At 36.8% G+C, this 24,481-nt stretch overlaps 1 protein-coding gene across 9 annotated transcripts in view; it reads right to left on the bottom strand.

Annotated features, from left to right (window-relative positions):
- CCDC171 (coiled-coil domain containing 171) overlaps positions 1–24,481 on the bottom strand; it is a 157,624-nt gene that overhangs the window by 52,137 nt on the left and 81,006 nt on the right. For 7 of the 9 annotated variants that reach the window (XM_075021403.1, XM_075021409.1, XM_075021400.1 and 4 more), the window contains 2 exons: positions 11,115–11,260; positions 8,006–8,060 (listed from right to left, as the gene is read on the bottom strand). In XM_075021403.1, the coding sequence (XP_074877504.1) occupies positions 8,006–8,060; positions 11,115–11,260 (201 nt within the window). Of the gene's footprint in view, positions 1–8,005; positions 8,061–11,114; positions 11,261–12,994; positions 13,371–22,535; positions 22,632–24,481 lie in introns of those variants that run through there. The other 2 variants (XM_075021406.1, XM_075021410.1) reach the window with 2 other exon arrangements.

Genomic DNA, 24,481 nt, shown 5'->3' with positions numbered 1-24,481 from the left:
GATTTGGCATATGTGACCCAAAGAACTATATACCACAGTACCCTGTCAGATCCAAGAGACAATCTGTTAATAGTTGCTCATAAACACCAGAGACTGAGTCTGCCCTGAAAATAAGGAAACCACTTAAAAAGCACATATTCATCTTACTGAATGAGGGCCTATATAATCACAGAGACAATATTTTTCCATCAAGATGCTTTAGCAATCAAGGATCACTCCAGAAGTAGAGAGACTGCCTGTGACGAGATTACATTGTTTAAACTGAAGGCACCTTAAATCAAACACCTGAGCACTAGAAAACCATAGCCAGAATTAGAGAGCCAAACAGGTGAGGAATGATGTTGGGAACCAAACCAGTCAACTGAACTGCAAAAAAAAACCCTCAAATTCTTCCTGCGCTCCCCCTGTCCCCACACCCCGCCCCCCCGAAGGCCAAACCAAACTACACCAAATCACAACTTACCTTGCTTAGACAAAATACTGCCTCATAGGAGGGAAAGGGAAAAAGAGCTGCATGATACTGTTAAATGGATAGTTGTTATACAGCCATCACAGTTAGGTTTAAGTACTCTATTAAAGGCCAGCAGATTGTTGCATACTTTTTCATTAAAAGAAGGAATACATCCTCAAACCCAAGGGTCTGACTTGTGTTGATAGTGGATGTTTTAAGTAGCATTTCCACATACCCTGCTGTAGGTTGCCATACACGAGTGTAATTAGGTATACCAAATATTCCACTTAATTGCAAATCTACTAAAAATTTCTGTATCGGCATACAGATTTAGTGACTATCCTTTTTGATTACTGCCATGCAAATCTGTATTTAATTGCAGTACAAGCCATTTCATAGGTTGTTTTGAATGTTCTTTTGAACACTAATTACTGCATACAGCATTTGTGTAAGGAGACATGTATGTCATAAAACTGATGTTTTGGGTATGCTTGGCTTTTTCTTCTTTTTTTTTTCCTCAAAGACTAGTCAAGATTCTGGAAATTAATCTTCTGAGTAGAATACCATCCCAGGCTTACCTGTAAGTTTAATTCATGCTTTCTCATATTACTACACACACACACTACACATTCTGTTGAATAAGATGCTAATTTGATCCAGAGTTGTTTTTTGCAGCATTGACCACTGCACCTAAGCTTTGTTGTAGTTGCAGGATGTGCACTATAATACATCCCCTATGAATGGATTTCAGTGACCTTGGGCTGAAAATGAACCTATGTCTGAAGAAAATAAGTTAATGTATTCAGTAATTCCACAATTCTCCAAACAAGGATTTTTCCTTACTGAAGGCAAACTGCACAAAAGTATTCAGGCTTTAAAAAAAAAAAAAACAAAACCCAAAACACCAAAAAACCCAAAAGACAAAGAAGATAAATGCACCCTGAAATTAGTTATTTAGATACATCTAAACTGAAAACAGTTAAGTACATGGCTATGACATTCGGCAATGTCTTATCTTTAGTTTGTCAAGGTTTTTAAATCCCTCTTGAGCTGGAGTACCATTTTTAGCTTGGCTAGGTCAGAATGACACTGAACAGTATGAGTGATGACACACTAGACAGCTATATGGACAGAGTTGTCATCAGCAAGCCAGCTGTGCTAACACCTGTATGTCCTGCACAACTGATCTTTAGGAACAAGGATCAAGAAAGTCAGATTACTGGAGGGGGAAACAAAAGTCATTCATAAAACATTGAAATGAAGAGGTGCCAATTTGAGATAGAGAAGGAAGAAAAGTAATCTTTTTATTGCATATTTTTTTTAATCACAGAGAAGTAATAGCTTGTTTCCTACTGTAAACTTCTTACAACAGTCGTTTAGAATTTCAATATTCTAATTGGATTTTCTGTGATTTTATTGCATGTACACATACCCACTGTTTCAACAGGCTTGCGATAGGACTGGTTTAGAACAACCAAGGACCACAGAGATGAACAGATCCTGAGCACACACACACAAGGGCTTCACTCTGTTAACATGTCTAAACATACAGAAGAACCAGCTTGGGGAGTTACATTAGACTAGGGAAAAAAATTCAAGTCGAGATCTCTAAAACCAGAGCTTTTAAATCATTACTGAGATAACTAAATAATATGATAGACTACAGATCCCAGTCAACTCAGAGAATGTGGCTGATCAGTACACCTAAAAGTATTGAAATTTGATTTTGGCAGCTAACTTAAACCTCATAACTGTTCTGTTTTTTCAAGGCCTGATCAATTTGTCATTTCTGGCTGAAACTAACAATTAATGCTACTTAACACTGAGTGTGTTTACTGATGTAGTCACTTGTATATGGACTTAAACCTATTGTAAATAAATTTCTTACAGGCCATGAAACAACCATCATAAGGAAGTGCATTTTACTGCTATGGACCATAGCAGAAATAGCAATTTAATGCTATGACGTTACTCATTCTCAAGTCTTCAGTGGTCCCACCCCATCTCCAACTGTCTCTTTGTCCTGTATTAAAAACATCATTATCATAAATATCATGAAGATAATTCTGTCTTTGCATTTTACAAGTATATAACAGGATGGATCATAGCGTTCAGATTTTTTTCAGCTGATAGAACTGTGGGGCCCAAAACTCATGCATAACCAGTTTAGGGACATTTTGGAGAAGACAACAGGGGTAGAAGGGGAGCAGCAGTGAGACAATGAAACACAATGGTGGAAGGATTTCAAGGCACAACCGCTGACGGGTCTGCATGGAAGCTGTTCTGCCAACTGGCATATGAACCTTTCCATCAGCAGAAATGAAGTGCATTACAGAAGTGGATGAAAAAGAATTTTTTGTGACTGAGTACCAAAAGGAAAGGAGCACACTGGATAGGTACTTTGACCCCTGAGCTGTCCTGAAATGTCAGAATGAGTGGTTTGCTAACCAGTATTGGGAAAAAGATTTTTTTAGGGAGTTTGGGTTTTTTTGTTTTTACTGACTCATTATCACAGCTCATCAGCGCCACAGGGTAGTGGGTAACAGCCTAAGCTTGTGAAGACAAGGTATTTTATTAACCTGTTAAAATTGCCAAATCCTATGCAGCCAGGGCTGGGACAGGCTGAAAACTCTGCCAGCTCATAAAGCTTGTCAAGACTTTAATAGTTAAGAGTACATGGGGAAACAGAAACAATTTTCTGTCTCTGTACAGGCTGACTCACCGGGATGACTTCCCATGGCGGTGTTTTGCACAGGCAGAGTTCAGAGAACAGGGATTTAGGGAGGCTGACACAGTTGCAGCACTGTACCAGGTGCAGTGCCCAGGTGCTGGCAGCGGGGGCTGCAGGGCGGCCTCTGTGAGGAGAGGCCGGGGCTGCCCCGGGCCGGACACAGCCGGTTCCAGCCGGCTCCGACCGACCCACTGCAGGGCACAGCTGAGCCCTGCAGCCAAGCTGGTGGCCCCTCTGTGAAAATGTATTTAAGAAAGGGCAAAACCCACCACACAGGCAGAGGAAGAGGGAAGAAAAAGAGTGAGAAACAGCCCTGCGAACACCAAAGTCACAGAAGAAGCAGGGGGTGGGCAGGTGGGGGAAGCGCTTGAGGCACTGGGTGAGGCATGTCCCTGCAGCTCACGGAGAGGACCATGCTGGAGCACATGTCCACGCTGCAGCCCATGGAGGACCCCACACTGGAGCAGGTGGATGGTTCCTGAAGGAACTGAAGTCCATGGAGGGCCCACGCTGGAGCAGATATTCTCGCAGGACCGCAGCCCACATGGAGAGCCCACACTGGAGCAGGGAAACAGCGTGAGGAGGAAGGAGCGGCAGAGAGGAGCTGTTACGGACTGACTGCAATCCCCTGCCCCTCACCTGCCCCCGCACCTCGGGGCATGAGCAGAGGAGTCAAGAGTGAAGCTGAGCCTAAAAGGCAGGAGGATGGTAATTTTTTGTCTTTGTTTCTCACTATCCAAAACTATTTTAATAAATAAAAATAATTTTCCCCAAGTCAACTCTTTTTTACCTGTGACAGTAAGTAGTACACAGTCTCCCCGTCTATATCTCAGTGTACAAGCATTCTCATCCTATTTTGTCCCCCTATCCCATTGAGGGGGAGTGAGAGAGCGGCTGGGTGGGCATCTGGCTGCTGGCCAAGGCTAACCCACCACAAGCACTCAAACTGAGAAGCAATACAAAGGTAAGGCTGAAGATTTTAGCAAAGAGACTGTAAAATGATTTCTTACACTGATGGGATTACCATAACTAGTAAGTCATTAACTACATGTTAAAAAAATCTAGGTGTATAAATGAACAGATTTAATGTCTCTGTTTATGCAAACATGATATTAAGAAGTACTAAAGAAATTAATAATGAAATACAGTTTATCAACAAGTATAACAAGGGTGTATTTATAACTAAAGTAACATTTTTGAGATGAAAGTGTTTCGAGAAATAACTTATTTTTCATACATTAAAAAAGGACTGCAGATGGGTTTTAAAATAAGACATTTACTTAAATGCTTTTTCTCTTGATGCAAAGACTTTTTAAGAAAACTCTTTATGTTTGAACTTCAAGCAGATGGAATTTCTTCTAAGAACTATTCCAGCAAAAATTAATTTATTTCTGTCACCATTTTACATCTTACATTGGGCTTTGTTTTTTTTTTAAAGTAATCAGTCAAGTCATGGACACAAGTTCTCCAAGTAGCCAATGCTTAAACCTGTTCTACTCTGCTAGCTTTTTTAGTTTAAGGCTATCCAATAGATTCTAGGGAAGAAAAAGAAAAATGCACCTGTTTTCCGAACCTAGATTTTTTAAAAATTCAGCTATTACCTTTCGGTCATCTTTAATATTGTAAGAATAAAACTGAACCAAACCAAAATCTTCTTGAGGTCCTTTGTTTGCCCTTGGTGTTTTTTTTTAAATTTGGTAAAACATTCACTTTTCACTTTGATATTTGTCTTCAATATTTAGATGGTATAAAACCAAGAAAGATCTCTTATTTTACTGGTATCAGGAACTCTTGTGCAATGATCCCACTCCAGGAATCAGAAGAAGATAGCTAACATGACAAGACCCAGGGTAACATGAAAAATAGCCTCCTGAAGAATATCTTGCAGGTTATGAAGGATATAGAACTAGCTGCGAAAAGTATTTTCTCTCTCAGCATAGCATATGCTCAAGTTCTTCAACATTTATGCTTCATAAATATTCACGATGATTTGAAAAGGTGGGTCTGAAATGGTCTTAAAAGAATGATTTTGGGCACAAGCGCATGCCCAAGCACCTGTTGACAAAGCCAAATGTATGATACTAGATTTTCCATCCAGTCAGAGGGGGAGCAGCCAGTGTTGTAAATGATCCCTTGTCTAGAGTTGTATTAGGAGCATGCACAGAGATTGTCTCCCTCAGCTCTGCTACTTCTTGCTTTGTTTGCTGAATATTACACCCAAGTATACCCAAAGGCAGATGATCTAGTACTTACATTGCTGCCTTCTGGAATTCTTGTAGTGATACAGTAGAGAAGAATGAGGTCGCTTTAATGGACATCAGTGCATACCGTCTTATTCTGAGTCTAAGATTACTAAGGATGTCTGTAAAATCCCTCTGAGCTCTATAGGCAAAAATTTAGCATTATGCATTGATAACACAGATCCTGCAAGCAATGCAGTGGAATTTTGTGGATATTTGCTCATGAATACATCAACGTAGAAATAACACAATGTTCAATTTCAAACTCCCATAAATATATCTGCAGCTAAGAGTAATACTTGTTCAACTCCAGATGATTCTGAACTTTATCCATTTTCTTTTGATTCCTTTTTTGAAAACAAAAGCAGTTCCCAGAATTTCTATGAGGGCAAAGACAGGCTTGTGGTTCCTTTACTAGTATTTCATCTACTTCATCATGTTCTGATTTTTTACTGTGTGAGAAAACCTTTAAGAACAACAGTGTAAACTTGATAGTTTACGCATAAGCCATGTTCATTAATGTTAGATAATTAACTACCATTATGATGTAAGTTTTACATTTCTGATATTTCGCCAAGATCAATAATTTCCTTTTGTTCTTCTAGGAGAAGTGATATGTCAAATTATGAATGATTTACAATCAATTCTTTTTAGTTCCTTCTGAAAGGAGCATCCTGACATTTCTAATTCTTATGTTTTCCTCATTCCTTAGGCTGACAAACCAGAAAGGATAGATTACTCTTCTACTCATTAATAAGCTATTTGGGCCTAACAACTATGTACACGATGAACTAAGAAGCCTATGTGGTAACTAAAATTCTCAAAGAAAGACAGCAGTTTCTAGATTCATTCATTGCATCAGGAAAATCAGTACTAAGCATGTGACCTTCCCTATAACCTTTTCCCAAACATTTAAATCCTTATGCGTATACAGCAGTGCTTTCTGAATCAAAATGTAAACTTGCAATCCAGAACAATAAATTCTCAAGGCTAAGCACATTACATGTACATGTTACTGTAAAATTACAGCACTTTCTGCATTACATTGATTTCCCAAGCTTAAAAGAAGCCAGTGTGAAGAAGATGGAGACACAAAGGAAGACATTACCTATCAGCACAGTCTGCTGCAGCTAAAACACACGGTTTAGGTACTGTCACTTTTTATGAACATTTGTCGTGATTTAACCCCAGCTGACAACTAAGCACCATGCAGCCGCTCTCTCGCTCCCTGCTGTGGGATGGGGAAGAGATTTGGAAGAGTAAAAGTGAGAAAACTCATGGGTTGAGATAAAGACAGTTTAATAGGTAAGCAAAAGCCGCACACGCAAGCAAAGCAAAACAATGAATTCATTCACCACTTCCCATCGGCAGGCAGATGTTCAGCCATCTCCAGGAAAGCAGGACTCCCATCACACGTAATAGTGACTTCGGAAGACAAACACTGTAACTTCGAACATCCCCCCTTCTTTCTTCTTCCCCCAACTTTATAGGCTGAGTTTGACATCATATGGTCTGGAATATCCCTTTGGTCAGCTGGGGTCAGCTGTCCCAGCTGTGTCCCCTCCCAACTTCTTGTGCACCCCCAGCCTGCTCACTGGTGGGGTGGGGTGATAAGCAGAAAAGGCCTTGACCCTGTGTAAAGCACTCCTCAGCAATAACAAAAAGTTCTCCACATTATCAACACTGTTTTCAGCACAAATCCAAAAGATAGCCCTATACTAGCTACTACGAAGAAAATTAACTCTGTCTCAGCCAAAACCAGCACAACATTAAAGGAAAAAGAAACTTGAAAAAGGTATCTGAACATTAAATTAACAGCAGTTTCAGTGGACACAGAAACTAAAATAAGGAATAGATTCCCATGTTGCTGGGAATTCAAGATGTGATAAGAGAAATGAACACTCCAAGGTAATAAAAACACTTCTTTTGCTCTGTGTCGCTCTGGACTAAAAAGAGTTATAAAGACAATCAGCCACTAGAGCTACAGTTAAGAACAGCTCTTTCTCCCAGATAATTAATATATACAGCTTTGTTGAACCTTCTAAGAATACTATACCAAGGCAAAATAGTACAAGTCAAAGAGACAACTTAAAATGACTACTCAATTTAAAAAAGTTTTTAAAAAAATATCATGAAAGTTTTTGATTACAGGTTAATACTTACGGTCTCTTCCTTATTTTATTTATCGTGTTTCAAAGTAGCATATACAAAGCCAAATGGCTTATGGCCATCACGTGACCTCACCAGATGACCTCTGCCTTGCTCAGCAGAGAGAGTTAACTCAGCAGCAATTATGAACTGTTTGGATGATCAATAGTCTTCACTTGGTAACCAGAAATAGTGCTCAGTGATTGAGGGAAGGAAGGTGATTTTTGTAATAAGTTTTATATTAAAAATAAGAAGTCTGTGTACTACAAAATTGTATTTTTATTTCACTAAATATGAATAGGTTTTGGAGATGAAATAAGCTGAAGGTGGAAACTTAAACTCTAAGGAGACTTCTACTGCCCTCCTTCCCTGAGAATAAGTGGTGGTAAAACCTCAATGTGTTTGGAAATACAAATGCAGACTTCAAATTCTTACCTTATGAAGAGTGGCTTCCACAGATTTCATATGACTAATAATCAATTCTTTGTCTCTATTACAAGAGAAAAAAAAAAAAACAGACTAGTTAATAGAATTGACGCTCTACTGGTGTAGAAATTCATTTTCTGCTACTTGATAAGCATCATGTCTTTAAACATAATTGTTGATAACTCGAACTGTTATGTTTGTATCGCTCCTTTTTATATCTCCAATGCAAGCCCTAAAAAATAGTTCATGGACCACTATTTGGCACATCTCCATCTGAAAGATGCTTCTGTTGTGGATAAGCAATTAAACTAGTTATATTTGTAGGCATATCAATGAACAACTACCGTGTTCTTGGAGAAGAAATCTGCAGTCTTGGATAAATAGGGCATGATGAATGGAGTCCAGACACTAGCAGGAAGAGATTACATTCTCGTACTGGAAAAACCTGACAAATTCTGTTTTTCATCAATTATATGGGCCTAACAACCATGGACTTATATGCATATAAGTCTTCCTGTCTTCTCTAAACCTGAACATTCCACTGGTCTTTTTCCAAAAGGAGTCCAGTCAAGGATCCTACCTTTATGAAACAGAAGTTTGGAGAGTACTCTCATGCCTTTTTGTAAATTAGGGCTTCAGTAAGAAAAACAGCTTTGATCAGTTACGCTGCCATAAAAAAAACTTGGTTTCACCTGATTCATTGACAGAAATGGAATTAAAGTTGCATAATACCATATGTCTAAGGAGAACAGGACAGTGTGACCAACAAAACACCACAGGAAATCAAATGGAATCTATGCCAGAAAAGCTGATACACCTTAATATTCCAGGACTGTCTTTTACCTTGTCAGCTATGTAAATATTTTGTTTGAGCTCTTACAGTTTCTAAAACGGAAGTCAAAACCATGGCGTTCTTCTGCCTGGAATGACCACCGCTTCCTCATTTTTTGAGTCATACTATCCTAACAGCAAATACAGGAAGGTGACCAGAAACGTAGGATTGGCTTTTACACTCCTAGTGAAGCTGTCACATAGATTTTTCTCTTTTCAGGATCCTGCCTTTCTTTGGACTAGATTGACAAGGACATGCTGTTCACCTTCTCTGTTGGCCGCATTTATGTAGTGACTGCTGTTTGTCTCGGTGAAGTCAGTTCTAGAGAGCTAGTTCAACACCATTAATTTCTAAGTTAGTTACTGAGATAGAAGTCAGTCTGTTCCTTGCATATTCTTGGGTGTTCATCATAAAAAGGAAAGTATCTGTAGATGGAATTTTGGATCCAAGTTAATAGGTGGTCCCCAGATTTTTATTTTTGTAAACAGAAAGCCCTCTGACTGTGGTTGATTTATTATCTTAAATAACATCTTAGAATAAAAGTCTCGTAATATTTGTTTATACCACCTAGGAAAAAACTTTTAAAAATGAATCTGTTGCACCCCTACATGCCAGGATCCACATTTCATTCAGTCTTTATTTCACATATTTGTCAACTCCTACAGGTGTAAGGGAAATTGGAACTGGATCATAGAACTATTCGTTAGGATTATTATCCAGAAATGTAGTTCAGGCATGAGGAACATGCTTTACATCATCTTTTACACTACAGCTGGGGTGAAGGTTTGATAGAGAGTTTCTATCTAGCAGAGAAATGACCAAAAGGCTACTAAATTTCTGTCAAGTTCAATGCTATCAGACACTTTTATTAATATTGCTTCCTACTTTGGAGGAAACTGGAACAGAACTGCTGGCCACCACTGCAAGAAAATCAAGATAGCCATTCTCAGAATGAGCCAGCCATCTTGCTATCCTTTCAAGTTGTAGAAAAGATTAGGAAAGAACTTGGAAGACACCCATACAGCATTGCTTACAATCACTCAGGTTATGGAAGAGGTATTAAAATAAGATTTTCTGGACAAAAGTAAAGTCTTACTTTGCTTGTATGTTCCAAAGGGAAAAAACCCACATTTTTTATGAAGAGTTGGTAGAACAGTAAGTGGTATAGGTTTTTCCTTTGTCAATATTCAATTGCTATATACAGAAATAAAAAGAATTTTAAAACCACTTCACATTAAAATAACTTTTTATGAATATAAGAAGGGTCACAGGGAATGATCTTTACTACAGTGCATAAAATAGGCTGGGGCAGGGTGAAAAAGCAGCAAGCTTTCCAGAGCAAATCCTTCTTCAGGTCACATCTGGTTTAGTATACTCATACCAAATAACATTTTTCATTTTAATTAGCTTGTTAAACATTTCACTGATAACTATATTAATTACATTATTTCACTTGTGCATAAAACCCTTAAAGCTTCTAAGAGACTGTTCTTCAGAGCAAATGTATCCCAGGTAAAATGAGAAATTTTAATTTTAAATTAAACTTTTTTTAAAACAGCCACAGACCAACAATATTGAAAGTACATACTACAATAAGAGTAATAGATAAGAGAGTCTGCAAAGATTTATCTTTTTATCTGACTATATAACCTGTAAGAGGTTAGTAATAATCTTATTCAAGTCAATGGAACATCTTTTGACTACCAATCTTTTCAAGATTGGTCCCTGAACATTTCCTTCCACTCTCCAGGTTATGGTATGAAAAGGTGTGGGTTTTATGTCTAAATCCAAAACTCTCTGAAATCAGCTGAAAGATCTATCCTATTCCATAGACAAGACCAGGTCCAAAACGGGTTTCAGCCCCTTTGGCAGCCAAGACCTGTCACCTAGCTGATGTTTGTGTATTTATTATAAATAAACTGTATTTCTCTATAAAAAGATGACGTGGAAACAGAAAACAAGCAATTGTTTCTCAAATAAACAGAGTGTAAAGGATCTGCCAAAGAGATGCTGTCAAATCAGTAAGATAATTGGCAAATAAAAATGCCCATGCTATTTCAGGACCCAGAATTTGGAGCACTATTATGGGATAACTACAGAAAACATACCATCTAGTATACTGAACTAACAGTTTTCTTTGTAGAAGACTATCACTGAATTTCAAAGAGAGACAGATGTACTTTTGTTTTCTAGCATTACATTAGCCAGGGCTAAAACCCTGTGCATGAAAGTAAGAATTGATCTTTTGTCCGTTTTAAGTGATCTCCCCAAGGTCCCAGCGCTCACTTCACTGCCATGCAGAGGGCACTCTCTGCATCACGGATGCTCTCTTTCAGTCCACGCTTGTCCTGCTCCAGCTGGGTAAGAAGTCTATTGAGCTGACGCAGAGATTGATCTTTTCTTCTCAGCTCCATCTTTGCCTCAGAGAGTCTCTGCAAGCAGACAGAAGGCAGAGTTACTTGTCAGCCCAAATAATTAACTTCAATTTATGCCATAGGCTATTAAACAAAGTGGAAAACAGACTGACTGTGAAGTAGATTTGGACCATTACATGCTAAGGTTTTACAAATTCTCTAGCAAAACCATTACTAACTCATAACCCCCCATTTTTAGTATTTTGCCTGTGTACAAATATGTTTTATAAAATAAAGTGATTTGTTTATCAAACAGGTACATATACTGTGCTACAGGTACTATATTTACAAATACCAGATCTAAACACAGTGGAAATAATCAAGAGTACAGCATTAAAGAGAACAGAATATTCTCAAAACTGAATTTATAATCAACATTAAAGAAAAGGATTCACAAAGAAAGAAAGGGAATAAACAAAGTAGCATTGATTTAAATATTCTGCACTATTCAGAAATTTCAGGATTAAAAAAGAATAAGAATCTAATATTCTCTGTTAGTGCATTAAGTACAGTTTTGCTGCAATTCTTGCTAAGAATAAATTGCTATTTTATGGTGCTTTCACTATTTTAACATTAGTTTTCCAATATGCAAAATAGCACGTGTATTTTTTTAATGTTTCTCTCTGGCTTAGAATTAACACAACATGCATTAAATCAATTCAGATTAATCCAACAGATGACAAATAGCACACAGGACTAATTAATACAGAACCTGGCTAGTTGCTACTCCTTTCTGCTGGGATAAATCAATACTTTTATAGACTGGAGTATTAATAACATGATTTCATAGTTTGCTAAATGTTACATTTCACTTACAGCTGTTAATTGCCTTTTTAGAAAGAAATTATAATAGGTGACTACAAACATTCTTTTACCAAATGCAAATTCCCTGACAGATTCTTAACCAATATAGAAGGATAGTGAAGGCTGCACAGTTGCAAGACTGAGCTCTTGCACCTTGTTTTCAAAATTGACGGATATGTTTTCTGCTTAAGTTCTAAGAATGCTCTGCATAATTTGTACTCAGGATTACTTGACCTGGACTGTGGAACATGGATAATTGGTATTATGCTGTGGATATGTATTAAGAACAGTATATACAAAAGCTGATAATAATTTGGAGGGCATTGAAAATTCAACTAAACTGAAAAAAGGTTCGACCTTGCCAAGTGTCAAAGGCACTTCAAAAAACAATATGCTAGAGAAAATTTCTCTAACAAAGTACAGCATAAAACTGCATAATCCTGCAAAATAAACTGAAATCTGTGGATTGGCATAAGTTTTCTTCAAACATTTCTCAAGACAAAAAAGCAACTAGTTATTTCAGCAGAGTATTTGGAAGGTACAGCACCTCCACCTGAACTCTCTGTTCAGCAATTTACAAAATCCAGGCTGAGATTAATCACTGCTGTAAGAAAAAAACCAATCAGGAGTTTATTTAAGAAATTCTAAACCCCAGAAACGTTAGTATTAGTTTTGCTCAAATTACTGCAGGTTGAATAACTCTATTCTGCATCTTATGTCATTATTTTTGATGAAGAATGCTATTTTTCACCTAAGAAAAGATAAATACACAGATCTCATTCTTCCACTGCATTATTAGGATAAAGATATCCCAAACCAGAAGTGTTGCTTTCAGAAATTCTACCCTAATGCCACCAGCAGCTACAAAAGCCCTGTCTGAACAGCTGAATTTGTGAACTGTCAGGTTTTCAGAAAAGTTATTTCCAAGAAACCAGATGTGGATTAGCAAGGATAAAAGGAGCTGTCTTTAATTTAAGAACAACAAACATCATCTTCCTCCATTTATTGTGTTTACTGTTTGTTTGTTTGTTCTAGGCTAAGTCAGCATTGAGGAAACAGATATGAAAACAGAGTCAAGCCACCCTCTCCACCCATATTCCCATCTTTTTAACAAACAAAATTTATTGAACAGAGAAAAATGTCTCTGGTGCCAACACTTTGTCCATCCGACCTTCTCGTCTGATTGAAAAATCTCTTTTTAAGATGTAGTCACAGGACTGAGCTTTGGCTGATGTAGAATAGGTAATTCTGTTAATATTTTGATGCAAGCAACTTTTGATGTAGAGGCTGCTGGAATAGAGTCTGGCTCCAAGATTCCAGTGGTCTAAATGAATGAAGAAAGACAGGATAATAGGAACATTATGTGTATTTATTTCATTTTTATTAGATAGTTATCCTTCTACAGGGGCTGAAGAGTTGGTTGTCTGCTCCCACATAAAGCTTTCCTCACTGACCACAAATGGTGAAGAGACCCACTAGGTATCAAAATCTTCTGGGAGCTGCTAACTAATCTTGCTTACCAACTGCAAGCACAGGCCTATTAATGAGGCAATAACAGGGATGAAAGCATGAAGCCTAACTCTTTGAGAGGCATGGGCAGCAATCCACACTAGCTGGTGATGAAGCAATATAGAAATGCTTAAATCAAATATCTCACTGAACAGCTGCTTTATTATATTCAAAGCTTTCACCATTATTTACAGAAATCTCCTAAGGATTCAGACTTTACCTATCAATAATACTGCAATATCTAAGCAAAATGTAAACTGATTTTAGCTCTCTAAAAGCAGTTTCAGCATTCACTTGAAGTTCCTTGCTACTGTGGGTTAAAGTCAAGCCTTGGAAATTGCTCAAATACAGCATGGAGTATCCTAAAGTAATGGCTGCTAAGCCTCTCTTTTTTTTCTTCTTCAGATTGATCTAATTAAAACCCTTGATAAACTTTATGGACTCTAATATTTCCAGCTGAGTGACTGAAACCAAGAGGGTGTGCCTCAAGGCAGCAAGGCAACAATGATAAGCAGCAGGTTAGCCACTAATTTCTCAGCCAGGGTAGATTGTGAAAGTGTGATGTTCTGATATCCAAGAAAGTGTTCAGGAGAGAATAGGATAAATCAAGTTTAATAACTCTGCTCCTAATTGTTCCCTCAATGCTCCACTCTAATTACTTGGAGAACTCTCCTGACTGTCACCTGATATTAAGTTGTTGGAGGCTGAGTGTGGAGCAGTGAGATAATCAATAAACATTTAGTGGGGAGAAGAATGAAGATCCCGTTAAGCAGTGGGAACCTGCAGCACCCAAAGCCCTTCTGCTCATGAGAAAACCTATGGGAGAGCCATAGTGATTGCAAAGCAATAATCCAAAGCACTGTTTTTAGGCCTTGAGGCCTTTAGGCAACAGTACATTTGAGAAAAAAAGGTTAACACGGTCACCCTAATTACAGCCCATTTTCACATTCTTCATATATAAGCGAAGACAAGCCAATTAGGTAGAAAGGAAGATAAGGGAAGTTTTATTTGTATACTAATTAAACCCCTGATGAAATTAAAGGAAAAACATACAGCTCTGTAATTGTGTCTGAGAAAGGTCACTTCAGGTTCAGTTATCAGAAAAGCACAGCCTTGAGATATTTCACTTAATCCACAATATAGCCCTTATTTTGCCCCCCCAGGTCTTAGTATTTACAAAAATAAGAAAATTTCAAAACCTGATAATGCATTTATCTTGAAATGTTTTCTGTGGACAATTACAATTGTTAGGAATTTGAGGCTAAATACGATAAGAAGAATGAAGGTTTTAAAAACCTACTATGTCTGCACATATTTCTGTGAAGATGCTGAGCTTTCACTTTCAAGCACAAGTGATTCTGAACCAACTTAGAAGCCAAACTCCCAATTTATTGACATTCCATAAAACGCCAGTTATCTGTTTAATTCAGATGTTTAGGCATTCAGGTGCTAATTCAGACATAACTGCACTCCCTCCTCTACAGTCCACCAAAAGCTCATGGATCAGTTTAGTTTTCATCAGAATCCTTAGAAGGAGTTCACTTTAGAGGCATTTTAGATTTAGGGTTTTTTTCCACATAAACTGAGTATGAAAAACCATTTGTTGGAGAGAACAGCAAGTAACTGATAGCACTGACGAAAAATCTCATTGGATGTCTGTTGGCTGGGTCCTTCCACAAATAATTTTAACAAGCTTAGGCTTTGCAGTGAAGAATCCCTTTCTTCAAAACCACTTACAAAAATAAATCAAAGTTTAACATTGTCATTTTTTACACACAAAAAAGCACTCTGTTCACAAGATAACAGATGGACAATCACTCTAGCTGAACCATGACAGTCACAGTTTAAATTCATGCAAAGCATGTGTGACATTTATACTGAGAGCACATTTTCCAAGACCAACTAAAGCTAGATCAAATTGCTTACTAAATTAGTTTAAATTACACAGACACAACACAGCACTACAAGATATGCAAACATACTGCAGTATGTTTATTATGAACTAGTTTGTGAAATTAAAGATTTTGTTTTCAGGATGAAGTTTTATATGTACATTTTCCATTTAGATGCAAAATATTACTTTTTAAAAGACCTGTACACTGAATACATCCTGAAAATTGTCCTACACACATAACTAATGAAATTCCACAAAGAAAAACAAAATACAAAATTTAGCCAGCATCCATTCCTCCACCAGTTGAAACACACTTCCCATTATCCCTGTTGGCAAATATAATCTTCAGGACGATCTCTGAGTGCCCCTCAAAAGACAGTCTACAGATAACCTAGAGAAGTCTTGCATCTTCACGAGGTTCAAATCCAAAAGGTACAAGAAGTTACATTAATATTTAATGTTAACTGTATTTTTAGTGTGCATGACTGCAATGCAAACCAAATTACATTAGCTCAAACTATACAGCTAAATTTCCACAGGATGTTTTCTGAAAAGAATTGTTACTTATCAAGAACAACTTAAAATGAAACTTCTATCAAAATATCACATTAAAAATCTCACGGAAAAAAGTTCTGTGGCAGAAAAAATAATTCATAACAGACTTCTCATCGATACATGAAAAAAAAAGAACATCTAAGACATACATTTAGACCTATGTCAACAAATAAGATGAATTTACGCTTCTCAACTGGAAACCAAACTGCAATATCAACATACTCTATCTGGATTCACTGTGTGTTTCATAGGGCCTGCAGTAGTGTCTCAAAACAGTTTGAAATGAACTCCATGTGGCTGTTCCGCTCTTGCAAAGCAGAGCTAACCTGAGGCTGACCACCCATGACATCCCTTCAACAACAAATGCTTTCACATGCCCTTTAAACTTATCTAGGAAAAGAAATATGAGTACTCAAAAGGACACTCGAATGAGCTGTATCTGCTTTGCAGAAAAAAACAGTGATTTTTTTAACCTCTTTGCTACTGGACCCTCATCCTGACAGCAGCAGTCTTTTCATAAGCTGGCATTCTGAGAAAGGACATACCTGATGACTCTTCTGTAAGTATGTGATGTAGCATGGAAGCAGTTAAACATAGCTTACAAATCACAGTTTATCTAACAAGGTGCAAAATGGCTCTTCAGGTCTAAGAAAAGTGCCCTTTGTAATGAGGTCACTGAGCACAAGTGGGTCTACTAAGCAAAACAGTAATGCCAACCAGTACAATGATTTTAATAAATAACCAATACCAGCGAAATAACAAAATACGAGCGAATGAAGGGATACTTGCAGATATATGTTCACATTTCTGACTCAATGTCAAATACAATTGCTTGTGATTGTTTTATATGAGACCCTCATAATATTGGAGCATAAACTATGCTAATATAGAAAGCTTTAGTCAAATCAGTGTCACAAAAAAAGTCAAGCAATCATCTAAAGACAATTCTAAGTAAAATGATTGTGCTGGTAGCTTAAAAAGCAGCTGTGATATACAGTTACTCTTCAAGACCTAGAACCTAAGTATTAAGAAACATTTCAATAAAAATTTATGTGAGAGTTAGTCAGTGGATTGGATGGGGAAAATGCATACATTTTTCATTTGCAAGAGATTTTTCTTATAAAAGTCATTTGAAATAGTAAGCATTCACATTGTGAAAGCAAATGGCATTGCCTATGTATGTCTAGACAACAGTCCATTTATTGACTGAAGCGTAGCTCTCAGACATCCAAGCAAGTCAAGGTACCACAAGCATTTTACCTGCAGTGGTTCAGGCTAGATTTAAACTTACAGGTAGGTTTAATATCTCTGTGCTACAATGCAGACTTATTTCTCAAGAGAAAATCTACTCCGATCAAGAAGAAAAGAATGCATTTTTCAATTGCATTAGCTCAGAATGTTTAGCAAAGCATGACTGAAAATGCTTTATGAAGTCACTGACCTGTGTATGCTTTAATGTCATTGTGAATTAAAAGAGCTTATTAATTTAAACACAGTAGCTACTCCTGAATAATTCCACATAACACTTCTTCCAGACAAGACATCCTACGTTCGCATGTCACTCAGCTTCAAAATAAGTAAAACTAAACAAAACTTCAAAAGTTTTTATAGGAAGTAACCACACAATATAAACTGCCCACACTTAGGCTAGATCCTCATGGACTGTTAGGATTAGCAAACAAAAGCATCGATGTTAAAATGTGTTAGCTAGGTACACTGGTGCATTTGCAGAGAAATAGAGGTTGAAAAAATTGAGGGACACCCTTTTGAGTACCAAGATGCACTGGGCTTTCCAGACATCCAGTAATCCAATCAGAGATAATAATTAAGTCCTACTTTTAAACAATGTTTTGGAAAATGTTAAAGAACATAATAAAATTTATGCATATGATAATCTAGAAATTTTTATCATCTTCTGAGCTAAGTGAATTATGTTCTATTACTGGAATGCTGCAGAGAAGGATTATACTACCTTAATGGAACAAAGACAATTTTAGAAAAACTCAGGCTTTATCACTGTGAGTTTTAAGTGTATTAGAAAAACCCTTGATGTTAAATGAGAATAAATTTTTGGAATCACATGCGTGGTGGCATGAGTACACGATCTTTTACTCCTCATTCACCTCTGACATGCTACCTCAGGACTGATGTTTCTTTTTTCTCCCTAGAAAAGTAAATTCCTTTCCCACCACAATACCTAACCCTGTGTAACCGCAGACTAGACAAGATCCAGCCCTGCAGAAACAGCAGCTTTTCTGTGCTTTGGAAGTGTCATGCCTCTATATCAGCTACTTAAGTGCCACAGAAAAGAAGTAATCCTATTTTTTTTCACTGTTACACTTTTAACCCTGATAGAACCCCAGCCTTAGGGTTGTTACAGTTCCAAGATACAAGATTTCAAAAAGACGGTTTATACCTGGTACTGCAAAAGAGGACTTTTCATAACTCTCTCATGTACCTGTATGTAAGTGAGGCACCTAACTTTACAGGGAAATTCTGATGCTGCTCTGTAACACTGCTCTCTGCTATACACAAGCATCTATAATACTGTTGCTTAATTTTGCTATACATTATCCAACAATGCACATTAGCACACAATGTGCAAGATTAAGATACAAACAGTACTTAGACTTTATCTTTACTATGATTTAAAAGTGATACTGTATCACATGTACATACGCAGAAATATTTAGCTGGATATCTATGATGACACAACATATCGCACTAGTTTCTTGCATTTCATTATAGGTGAACTGGGCTCAAACCATGTCTCTGATCATGTCCTTAATGATCTCACATTACCAGTGACATTTCTAAGCCCAGGAACAGACTACTTTAAGTTTTCAAAAAATATTCTTCCATTGGATCTGCATCCCTCAATTTGTTTGGAATATTTCTAAATCGTAACAGTTAGTTAAGATAATTCAGGAAGAAGGAGAAACAACTGCAATGAAATTATTAACAGTGACAATGAAATGTTACCTACAAATTAAATAATCACAACTTCATTCCCACTGTTTATTTTAAAAGGCATACAATTTGAAGTCAGTGCGAATCTGGACACAGACTAAAAAGTCATCAGGGACAGGTTAAATCACACAGCATTCTGCTTCGGAACTAAATTTAAGAAACAAGTACTATGGTACACTGGCTATACGTCTTCTCTTCAGACACTGGTTCAAAAAAAGGGAATCCTAAGAGTCTTTAGAATAGTTTCAAGAAATTTTCTAAATAGGACTTAAGGCTCAGTTCTGAGTAAGAAAATACACTGTCCATGACCTCAATATACTGGTGGTCCCAGTTAAGTTTAGTGCTATAGGTCATTCAGCAGCAGTTTCTTGGAAGAGGCTGCTGCACAATTCTGCCAGACGCTAGCACATTAGTGTGAGCCATCACATTAAGCAGTTATGGACAATGCCAAGTATGTCAATTTTATGCCACCTAAAGTTTTGATCTTGCTTCAGCAAGAGTTTTTCATTTTCTTTAATTAATGAATTGGACAAATCTTTTTTTAACATGGCACTAATATTAATGCAGGCTTTGGCAGATTTATCACTTTATACAGTTTACATTCAAAAACTGCATTCTCCTTCAGAAGAGTTCTGATCAAACTGTACATTTGTATTCAGGTATATGTGTTTCCAGAGAGAGCCCCAAATGCTTTTTAGTGTATGCACATTTTATTTTAAGTCAACCACATCCTGCTGCATGAAGTATCTGCAGGGGCAAAACACACATACATGATTCTCTTAATCCCTTTTACTTTTTAAACCTCAATAAAATAAGAATGAATTGATAAATATGTAATTTCATACTAAAAGGTCTATTCTTTTACACAGGTCACCCCTATCCCTCCCTTTATTAAAAATTGGAGAGTAGTCTTCTAAGCAGAAAAAACAGATATTAGTTAAATTTAGTTTTACTGTACAAAAGTCAACTTCTAAATCATTCTGTTGAAAAAGCATCAAAGATGTATTACATCCCAATATTCAGCAAGGAGATCAAAGTGCTATAAAGGCATATTGATTAGGTGTCTCCCTTCCCTCTGGATATGATTTGTCTCATACCAAGTGCCAGCTGAGACTTATTATTCATATTTTTCACTTTTGGTATGTTTCCTAAGTGTAAGATAAAATGGCACCACAATGGTAGAAAACTTGGGAAATTATCTGCTTCACTCACATATAGAAGCAACAGTAATAAATATGCTTTATTATCAAACGCATTGGGTGATACCACACAAACAATTATTTTAGTAAATTAACTTTTTTTTTTAAGAACACTTATTTATTCATTCTCACACCTGAGGAATTTTCTTGTATGACAGCGAAGTACTATTTACAAATAAAATCTTAGGACTGTTACTTATTATTGAGAATCTTAAATTCATAATTTTTAAATAATTTAATTACTTACTGTATAGTCCACAGGATAAAAACAAAACAAAACAACAATTAATGTGCATTTTTAAAGTACTTCTGAGACAGTAAGAAGATTCATGTACCAACAAGAACTTCAGTGGGTTTTTCATAAATACATATTGTAAAAACAAACACAAAAATTTAGGCAACATAAAAAAATAATTTTTGTTTTGAGTTTGTTACCCTGCTACAATCTCGAAGAGCGTTCATGCTTTTCATGATTAAAAGAAGATAGCATAGTATAGACTTTGGAAGCTGAAAGGGGTATGAGTTTTGAAACAACTTGCCCTTGAAAATCATCAAATACCTAATGAAAATAGAGTGTCAAATTAAATTTAAAAACCAAATTACATGAAGGACAGGCATGGCTGCTGTCATAGTATGTAGCCAAGCAAGGGGACCAAAGTGCAAAGGAATGCATCTCTTGTTTTAGCCTTATGCCAGTTAAATACATACATACTCCAATAGCTTAATTGTATTCCAAGAGGTGTTTGAGAGTGAGTTACTTACAGTTTCACAAGAAGATACAAAGATCTTTACAGAGTTAGCTTCACACAAATAGAAAGGGAGATCACGGGAAAACCTAAGGTGAAAAAATGATGGGGCCCTAGAGATACCCTACATAAACAGCAGCAAGAAGCAAATCTATATATAAAGGACTTGTGTACCAAGAACCTGTATAGCAGAAAGTCCTACACATTGATATCTAAACTACTAGGAAAAATAGGGTTTAGAATACTTCTTTAAAAACATCACATGCTGTTTTAAAGATCTATTGATCCCCTCTGCACATCTCAAGGTAACAAAGTTACTTTGTAGTTGACCCAATAATATAACAAAGATCTCCCAGGCACTGGATTTACCAAGAAGCCTTTCTGTATTTTTGAGTGAAAACTGAAACATAGTTGAAGGTCTTGAAATAACAGGGATAAATGGTATGTAAGTACATATGCTTAATACCCACACACTGTAATTACACAATAATCCCATTTTTCTTCCAAATTACATGTCAATAAATCTTTCTCACTACACTATAAATTCCAAGGTCATGGTCAGAGATGTTTATTAGTATAATTACAATGCAGCAATAAAACCATTAAGCTTTTAGATCCCAGTATTGTTCCATTTACTCTCCTCTCCCCCCAAGGGAGAAAAATAGTTCCTACAAATGGAATACCCAGAAAACATTGGAAGATACTTTTAAAAGACTATAAAAATGCTCTGGTTCATGCAATTACTTTGTTAAAGTTTTCCTTTTTCTTTATCTAATCTTTGACAGAGTGTCAGAATTTCTTTTTTTTTGAAAGGCACAGTGCTGCAAACAGACTCAAAATAAAAAGCATTCTCTGAAATAGGCAACATTACTACACTGTAAAGATATAACTAAAGCATTCTAGATTTTCCTGTGTGCCAGTCATTAATATATTAGACCAAAAACCCCAAAGTCTTAGCCATCTGTTGAGAAGTAACTTGCAGTCCAAATTCTTGACTCTTGTTTCCACAGTAGTTTCATTATTCCTGGGCACAATTCTACTTCTCTTCCTCTGCAAACTACCAGAAGGGCACTTAAGTGCATGATTAGTAAAATAACTGTTGAAATCAGATTACTGAATCAGACTAGCATGATCAAACTATAGAAAGGAAAACCCGTTATTACTTGGAATTTAACTCGTGGTCATAATTAGCTTTCAAAGACTAACTAAAGTGATGTTATATAATCATGACTTATTCCAGGGTTCTCTCTCAGTGCCTTAATTACACCCAAATTGTTAGAATGGTGAAAGTATCTTCCTCAGCTATCTTAAACTCTTTGACATGTTAAAAGTAAATATGAATTTTTCTAACATAGGGATGTCTTTTCTTATTAGATAAATAATGTTTACACCTGACTAGATTGAACATAAATGTAATATACTGACAATTCCTTTCACTCTTCTGTCAATGTAAAGTAGAAGCAATTTTGGAGATTATTTTATTATTTTCTTACTATACAAAGATAGTAAAGAATTTGCGTGACAAAAACAACCTGAATAATACTCTTACTACTAATGAATAAAATATTTTGTAGTAGGATAATTCAAAAAATAACAAAAAATGCTCACCTGGTATGAATATGTGTTCAAATTCCAATATAAAATCTTAACATTGCTCAAATTACAATGAGTTTTTACCGACATTCAACTTGCAAAACTAGACAAAAGAGGAACTGCAGAGGAATGAAACAGTAACACAGTGGTAATGCCAATACACTTTCAAAATAAGAGCTTCCAATTAAATTATGTTTGTGTGACTCATAGTGCAAAATTTTGAATTGTTGTATTAAACTTCATGTTAATGCAAACACATAACTAGTTCATAACAACAGATTTTATTCTTCCTCCTATTCTGCTCATTACTTATGTATTTTCTAGTAAAAAGAAAAGGCAGACCTTCAACAACTTGGTTGCTAGTTGCTTGGTTGCTTCATTGATGATTATGGAGGAAATACAATACTTTTTGAGTACTGACCATGCATGGCCATGTACTGATCTCAGTCCCCCCAGACTAGTCATGCTGATACTGATGAATGCTCTAGGCACAGAACAAAGGAAATACACAGACCTAACAAGCTGTCTGGAAATAAGTTAGTTCAGCAAGGAAATACAGGGATCAAGATTCCTAATGTGATGATCTCTAAAGTGCAAAAAGAACAGGGCAACCCTTGGACTCTGAATCTTGGAGGCTAACCAGAGAATCAAAGCAAGGAGAGCTGTGAACCACAACATAAAGAGCTGCCTTCAAAGTGCTAAACAGAATAGTGTATAATTATTTATCTCCAAGAGAAGATTTAATACACAAGTTTGTGATTTTTTAAAAAAGTAGACAGTAAGACAATAAAAGAAACTTCATGGACAAACCACAGAAGAGAGAAATTTAAGGTAAAGTGTAAGTTTAGACATCTGAAGTGCAGACTGAGAAATAGAATGCAGATTTCCTCGCTGTTGTCTTCTCTTCCCTTCTGTGAGGAGAAGCTCTCAGGTCCAGCCCACAACAGGATGTTGTGTCTCTCCTATTATGTAAAGATAGCAGCTGCTAGAAGGAAGCCTGGGAAGACTACCCCCTCCCATATACCTTAATTCTATGTGCAATGCATTTGCAATCTTTTAAACAAGAAAGCACAAAGGACCAGCTCCAATGCAAGTCTTTAGTTGACCTAACTCTTTGAAAACTATCTATCTAAGAAGTTATCACTAGTGGAAGTTATGTAACAGAGAAAGAGAATGAGCAAGCTTACTTGTTTTACAAATAGTGTTAAAGCAAACTGAAATACATGACAAAACTGTTTAACCTGTGTCCTGGTTTCAGCTGGGATAGAGTTAACTGTCTTCCTAGTAGCTGGTGCAGTGCTATGTTTTGAGTTCAGTATGCAAAGAATGTTGATAACACCCTGATGTTGTCAGTTGTTGCTAAGTAATGTTTAGACTAAAGTCAAGGATTTTTCAGCTTCTCATGTCCAGCCAGCAAGAAAGCTGGAGGGGCACGAGAAGCTGGCACAGGACACAGCCAGGGCAGCTGACCCAAACTGGCCAATGGTGTATTCCATACCATGGGACGTCACATTTAGTATAGGAACTGGGAAGGGGGGCGTGAGGAATTGCCGCTCAGGGACTGCCTGGGTGTTCGTAGGTGGGTGGTGAGCAATTGCACTGCGCATCATTTGCCCATTCCAATCCTTTTATTACTACTGTTGTCATTTTATTAGTGTTATCATTATCAGTTTCTTCTTTTCTGTTCTATTAAACGGTTCTTATTTCAAGCCATGAGTTTTACTTCTATTCCTGATTTTCTCCCCCATCCCACTGGATGGGGGGGGAGTGAGTGAGCAGTTGTGTGGTGCTTAGTTGCTGGGTGGGGTTTAAACCACGACAACCTGTAATTTATTGTAGTGAGAAAACATATGACCTCTTTTGACTAAGAATAGGGCAGATGGCAATGCTAATCCATTCTTACCTACTTTATAAATTATTTAGGTGTTCAAAACATAGAGTATGGAAACTAAAAAAACCTCCTTACTTA

Source organism: Buteo buteo, chromosome Z (assembly GCF_964188355.1).
Source record: "Buteo buteo chromosome Z, bButBut1.hap1.1, whole genome shotgun sequence".
In the NCBI taxonomy this organism is placed as follows: domain Eukaryota; kingdom Metazoa; phylum Chordata; class Aves; order Accipitriformes; family Accipitridae; genus Buteo; species Buteo buteo.
Note: the sequence above shows the minus strand (reverse complement) of the source record. Positions and strands in the feature narration are given on the sequence as shown.